This window comes from Sinocyclocheilus rhinocerous, unplaced genomic scaffold, assembly GCF_001515625.1.
Source record: "Sinocyclocheilus rhinocerous isolate Xijiao unplaced genomic scaffold, SAMN03320098_v1.1 scaffold8, whole genome shotgun sequence".
NCBI classification, from domain to species: Eukaryota; Metazoa; Chordata; class Actinopteri; order Cypriniformes; family Cyprinidae; genus Sinocyclocheilus; species Sinocyclocheilus rhinocerous.
Window position 1 is genome coordinate 3,158,617 of NW_015666800.1, and position 7,215 is coordinate 3,165,831.

General features: G+C 35.4%; 1 protein-coding gene across 1 annotated transcript in view; it reads right to left on the minus strand.

The window, feature by feature from the left end:
- Nucleotides 1–57: 57 nt before the first annotated feature.
- Nucleotides 58–7,215, minus strand: part of LOC107733098 (striatin-3-like) — a 34,981-nt gene continuing 27,823 nt past the window's right edge. Inside the window, exons 9-16 of the mRNA XM_016544587.1 lie at nt 5,033–5,208; nt 4,836–4,883; nt 2,046–2,167; nt 1,763–1,930; nt 1,548–1,688; nt 1,305–1,412; nt 269–347; nt 58–64 (exon numbers count right to left, since the gene is read on the minus strand). Coding sequence (XP_016400073.1) covers nt 58–64; nt 269–347; nt 1,305–1,412; nt 1,548–1,688; nt 1,763–1,930; nt 2,046–2,167; nt 4,836–4,883; nt 5,033–5,208 — 849 coding nt within the window. The remainder of the gene's footprint in view (nt 65–268; nt 348–1,304; nt 1,413–1,547; nt 1,689–1,762; nt 1,931–2,045; nt 2,168–4,835; nt 4,884–5,032; nt 5,209–7,215) is intronic.

Here is a 7,215-nt window from a genome sequence, read left to right on the forward strand (position 1 = left end):
GCGGTAACCTCCTGTACGCACGTCTTACTGTCCATGTTCCACAAGCGGATGGAACTATCATGACCTGAGTTAGATGAAGAAAAGACATTGAGTTCATTTTTAAAGGGATAGTTTTGTACAAAATTTAAATTCTGTCATTATTTCCAGATCTCTGTGACTTTCGTACTTCAGCAGATATATACATGTAATAAATGTATACATGCAATAAACGATAAATGAAGGGTAAAGAGCCGAAGGAAAAAAAAAAAAAAAACACTTACTTCCTGACATCAAGTAGATGCCATTTGGATCTATAGCCAGACTAGTAACAGCATCCAAGTGAGCCACCATTGCATGGATGGGTTGACCTACAAAAAAGACAGATGGAAGGTGATGAATAATCCCAGACATGAAACTTCAACAATCCTTACTTTTTTTTTTGTGACTTCTGGCAAAATATAACTGAACAAAAATGTCTCATGAACAAATAGTACCAATAAAACACTGATATATTTTCTTAGATTTTAAATAAATAACAAACAAAATGAGAATATGAAGTTACATAAGTTATGAATATATATGAATGAATATAATTCGTAATATTAACAATAAAATTCAGACACACAGTAGTCTTTTTTTAGTACTCCTATTTAGCAAGGATGCATTAAATTGATCAGAATTTATAATGTTCCACAAGATTTCTTTCTCAAATGAATGCTGTTCTCTTGAACTTTCTATTAATCAAAAAACGTATCACAGTTTATACAAAAATATTAAGCAGCATTTTTTTTAAACTGTGATAATAATACTTGAGCATCAAATCAGCATTTTAGAATAATTTTTGAGAGACACTAAAGACTGAAGTATCTTGTGAAAAATGACATTTAAAAAAATATTAGAACAGAAAACTGTTATTTTAAATTGTAATATTTCACAATATTACTGTTTTACCATATTTTTGATCACATAAATGTGAACATAAGACTTCTTTGAAAAACATTATAAAAATCGTACTGACACCAAACTTGTGAACAGTAGTGTATGAATATATAATATATTAATGATACAATAAAAAACCCACCTGATTTATTATCAAAGAATTTGATGTGTCTATCCTCGTGAGCGGTGACTGTGATTGGCAGGGTGGGGTGGGTGACTACTTTATTAATGAATATTTCACAATATTACTGTTTTACCATATTTTTGATCACATAAATGTGAACATAGACTTCTTTGAAAAACATTATAAAAATCGTACTGACACCAAACTTGTGAACAGTAGTGTATGAATATATAATATATTAATGATACAATAAAAAACCCACCTGATTTATTATCAAAGAATTTGATGTGTCTATCCTCGTGAGCGGTGACTGTGATTGGCAGGGTGGGGTGGGTGACTACTTTATTAATGTGATTCCCAAAAGGAATAGCTGCAACAACGCAGAAGAAAGTAAACATCACAAATCCAATTCTCACACCCCTGTAATTTAATTACTGAACTATATATAAACATTATATCACATTTCCACAAGGGCACTTTTTTAGAACAAATGTGAAGGACGTACTGCTCTCTCCCTGTGCAGACAATACCAAGACGGGCTGTGATGTCTCTAGATCATAAACAACGACATCTCCCGTGTTGTAGGATGCCACCATATGAGCTGGATCACACCCATTGAAATCAATTGATGTGGGAACACCATGATCTGAAAAACAGAAATTAGTTTGCCAACATGTCGATCGATTACAGAATACTGCATACAAGATACTTCACACTCACCTCTATCTGAGTTAAACGTGCTGAGACACGGTGACTTCTCCTGAGGGTTCCACAGCTTGATCGTCCCATCAGCTGAACAGGAGAGCAGCCGGGTTTTGATTCCACTGTAAGCCAATCCCCACACTGCGTCACTGTGACCCAACAACGTACCAGCCAACACGCTGGGATCTGAGTGAAAGAGAGGACACACATAGAGAAGATACTATTGATCAGGCAGGTTTCCTACTTTTAAGTTCTATCAAAATGACAAAATGTAACAGTCATATAGATTTGATCTTCTCACCATATGTGTCGTAAGGGTCTACATTAGAGCTGGGGATGTTCCACCACTGTATTGTTGAATCAATTCCACCACTAAAACACTGCTCGCCACTCGAGGTCATAGCCAATGAGAGCACAGGCCCACTGCAGCAACAGAACAAACAATATTAGTGTCCGCATGTCTGAATTGGTGGATTTGGTAGATTACATTATTGTTGGCCCTAAAAAGTGCTTGGCGACACAAAGTGTTATGAATGTAAATGCATTAGGTAAGAAAATATCAAATCAATTTATATGCAGTTATAACATTAAACTATTTTTAAGAACGATAGCACATAGTTCTCATTTTAAGCAAAACGTTTGTTTTTTCTTTCTTTAAAATAGTCCTCAAGTACTATTTTTAAGCAAAATGTTTCAAGTTTAAAGTGTTATGAGTTCAATACAATAAACGTCACTGCTCAAACACTTAGTGGTTGTCAAATGTTAGTGGAACATGTTTAATATGTGATAAAAATGTGATGAACTACAGTGAGTCGCCTGAGTGAATGAAATGAACTGACTTCTCACACCAACTAAAACTCACCTTGAGACCAGTTAGCTAAAAGCATGAGCAAAACAACTAATTCTGAGAAAAGCAATATTGTGTGTCTAATGCAACGATTCTCGAACACTTAAATGTTTCTCAAGAGTCCAAATACTTCCTGGGGGCCATGTGGGTGCATTATTTGTACACAGTCACACAATCTTATAGTCAAACAGTGCCAGTAGAACACTTGATACACTTTTGGATTCGTTAACTTCTTGCCCTGATCTGCTATGTGTGATGTAGAGCAACAACAGTGAAACTGTAGACAACACATGCTCACAGGACAGGACCGAGATCTCAGTGTAAATATCATGTGCCCTCATTTAAAACACTCTCTATGCAGTTCCAAAAGCAATGACTGAAAATATGCTTGTCAAGAGCTTCATGACATGGGTTTAAAGCGGCACTCAATCTTTTCTGCCAATGAAAAAAAAGTTTAACACTAAAGAAATAAACAACACTTTTGAGCAAAATGATTTATACTGACATGAAGATATTTGAGTCTTCGAGAAAAATTTATTTTATTCTTCAAAAGTAGTTTTCAATCAGGGGGCCATGGCAAGCTTCCAAGGGGGCCTTAAGATGACTTGAAATTATTTAAAATAAGACAAAACTAGTATTAAACTAAAACGACTATTACAAATATTACACTAAAACAACAAAAAAATCAAGGTATTTCTTATTTTAAATCTCACAGTCTTGAAAAATCTTGATATATGTGGAAGGTTATTTTTAAAAGTAGGCATTTTTTTAACATACTTTTTATGCCAAGCTCTAAAATAATTTGAGTAGAAACTGTAAAAATAAAAACATGGTAAAAATTTGTCAAACATATTTAAATCCTTATGCAGTAAATCAAAAACTGGGAAAGCAATAGGGCTAAAAATAGTTGTGGACAATGGAGGAGTCAAAATGATTGAGAACCACTGTTCTACAATGAGCAGGTCGCCCCCTTATGGACAGAATCAGGTCGACGTCACATGACCAGCCCTGTCATGTAATTGACCAGCTACATTACTAACCATAATAATCAAGACATATGCTGGGACTTCAAGCACTCAATCAACAGCTAGACTGTTTATAGTGTAATGCAGAAGCCAACTGCTTTCCACCAACAACATAGCAAAATAAAGCTCTGGCAAGAAATCTCAGAAATTAATACACTTAAAGCATCTGGACCAGTATGTGTCAGTATAGAGCACAGGTGTCAAACTCAGTTCCTGGAGGGCCACAGCCCTGCAGAGTTCAGCCAAAGCCACTAGAAGGCAAGCCTGCAACCTTTAGTCAAAAAAGCATAGCGGCTAATGCTAACTCTTCCGCTTTGGCAGTACATGGGAAAGAAGTCAAGAGGCCATTTTTTGAATGTATGTTAATGGAGGAGAGGCTTCACTACGCTGAATAAACAGCTTTTTTGAGGAAACAGCTTATCATGTAATGAATCGACAGCCTATCAGCTAATCTTCAACAGGTTTTACACTAAGCAATACTTTTGGATTTAACTAATTTTACAGTTTTCACCCAAAAAAAATGCTGTTTTGTAAGAAAAGTCACTGACTTTTTGCAACAGGTGAAACGGCGTAAACGGCGACTGAGTGTTGCACAACTCTGACTAAAATTCAATGACGTCAAGGCTATAATGTGATTGGTTATTAAGGCACACGTGATCCAAGTTGACCGTTACGCTTTCTCCAATAGTAAGTAATACAGACCCTCTCATCTCCCTATAGTAAGACAATCTCTGGTTTAGCTTCAACCCTCATTAAACACACCTAATAGCTAATCAAGTCCTTCAGGCTTATTTGAAAACTACATGGTATGTGTGTGGGAACTAAACTCTGCTGGGCTGTGGCCCTCCAGGAAGTGAGTTTGACACCCCTGGCATAAAGTATTAGCGCACTGGGATGAATAAGGGCAAACAAAAAAATGTAGTGAATGCATCTTTAAACAGCTAACATCACCATGCACATGTTGGCTGGTGTGTTGTGGATTCTGGGACAGTGGGAACACAATCTCTGCATGTAACCATCTCATGCACTGGCCTTCCAGAGGCCAGGAGAACACTACCTTTCTGAACACATACAGCTGTGGCAATGCCAACATGTACAGAATCATCCATACCTTCACAACACTCTATTTAACACATTTAGGATAAACTGGAATGTTTTGAAACAAATCAAAAAGCAAAAAAAGTGTATAAAAGATCCATATTATGAAATTAATACTCACATATGCCCTCTAAACGTGTATATGGGCTCCACATCAAAAGAGGCACTTCTGCAAAGCAAGATAAAACTTTGTTTAGTGGTTTGTTTGGAACATTAATGTTGCATGATAAAATCATTGTGCTTCTTGAGACATCATTTTGAAGACCAAAGCCGATCCCAAGACACCCCTTTCCCTGGAAAGCCACAGCGAGAACTTACTTTTTGGCTGGAACCGTCTTCTGGAGGTTCCACAGTTTGAGGGTGTGGTCTTCCGAGACTGTGACCAACACCGGTTCCACAGGATGGAAGGCCAGGGCCCGCACTCCATCAAAGTGGCTTCGCAGGGTATATTTGGGATTCCATGTCTTCCTGAACGCGTCCTTATTGGCTGGCAGCTAAAAATAGAGGGTGGGGGGAGGGGTCGTTGTAGAGGCATTTTAACAACTGTGAAATGAAACCTGGAAATTGCAGGTCGACTGACCACACCGGCTTGGACAACTTCGGTCCTCTGTAACCTTTATACAGAATGAAGCTAATATAGTACATGACATTTGAGTAAACAGTACCGGCTGTTTTTATAACTGTTAACTGATGGTTAACAAAATGTAGACTGTATTTAAAAATTGAGCAGGGAACAGACCTTTTTTTTTTTTAATTGGAGTCTATTATTTATTAATGCCAGAATAGAGTATTAATAACCTCTACTTTTGATTCTAAAAACGGAGGTAATCAATTTAGTTTCTGATAACTGAGGTAGAAAAATCTATTTGAACAAGCAATTATATATATATATATATATATAATGTTACTGCAACATATTATATTAGTTAGAAATATTTATACTTTCCAATAAATGTTTCATTAAATAAAATTTGTAGTTTCATTAAGTAAATTTTTTTTTTTTTTACAAATTGTTTTGTATTATGCATTTTGTAAAAGGCATTACTTTATTATATAATAGTATTATGTTAATTCATATAGTTTTATCTTTAAAAACAATTTTTAACCGTTTCATAGAACCATACACTGTGCAACCCTTATAGATACAGTGATAAGAAAATATGCAGAGCGCTTATGGTAATAAATGTCTTGATTTAAGGGTGACACACACTTCACACATATATATGCCACTTTACCAAAAATACATGTCCTATATATGGTGACATCTACATAATCCTTAGTTTAGAAGTGGGTCAAAACAGACAGAAGAGAGTAAGACAAAAAGAGTCAGAGATAAAGAAAGCAGAAGTCAGGGTGTGGGATGCAATGGAGCTGATGTGTTTGACCCAGCTGGCTCTGGTCGGAGCAGTAAGAGAATCTCCTGTGCTGGAAGCTGTCAGGAATGCTGATGCAGCAACTGGCCTAATTAAGATTCTACCGCAGGGCCAGCGTGTGCCACAAAGCACTGACTGAAAGTAGACGGTGATTTTTATTAACAAAATACCACTAATAAACACAGAATTCCTAGTATTCTGGACCTAGCTTTGACTTAATCAATTATTCATTATTGATGCACGTCTACTATGCATGTCTAGACACACTACGATTAAAACGTTTGGGGTCACTAAGATTTTATTCAGCAAGGACACATCGAATTGATCAAAAGCGACAGTGAATTCATTTGTTACAAATGATTTCTATTTCAAATAAATGCTGTTCTTTTGAACTTTCTATTAAATCTTCCATTTTGAACTTTTTTATCAAAGAAACAAAGTAAAATGATTACTGTTTCCATAAACATATTGACCAGCACAACTGTTCAACATTAATAATAATAATAACTGTTCAACATTAATAATAATAATAAATTATTTATAGATTCTACCGCAGGGCCAGCGTGTGCCACAAAGCACTGACTGAAAGTAGACGGTGATTTTTATTAACAAAATACCACTAATAAACACAGAATTCCTAGTATTCTGGACCTAGCTTTGACTTAATCAATTATTCATTATTGATGCACGTCTACTATGCATGTCTAGACACACTACGATTAAAACGTTTGGGGTCACTAAGATTTTATTCAGCAAGGACACATCGAATTGATCAAAAGCGACAGTGAATTCATTTGTTACAAATGATTTCTATTTCAAATAAATGCTGTTCTTTTGAACTTTCTATTAAATTTTCCATTTTGAACTTTTTTATCAAAGAAACAAAGTAAAATTATTACTGTTTCCATAAACATATTGACCAGCACAACTGTTCAACATTAATAATAATAACTGTTCAACATTAATAATAATAATAAATTATTTATGGTTGCTAAATTTTAATTTAAAATTTAAAATTAAACAATATATTTCATAGTAATATTTTTACTGTTTTCTTCAAATAAATGCAGCTTTGATGAACATAAGAGTACAAAATCCAGACCCCCCCCCCCCCCCCCCCTCTACATG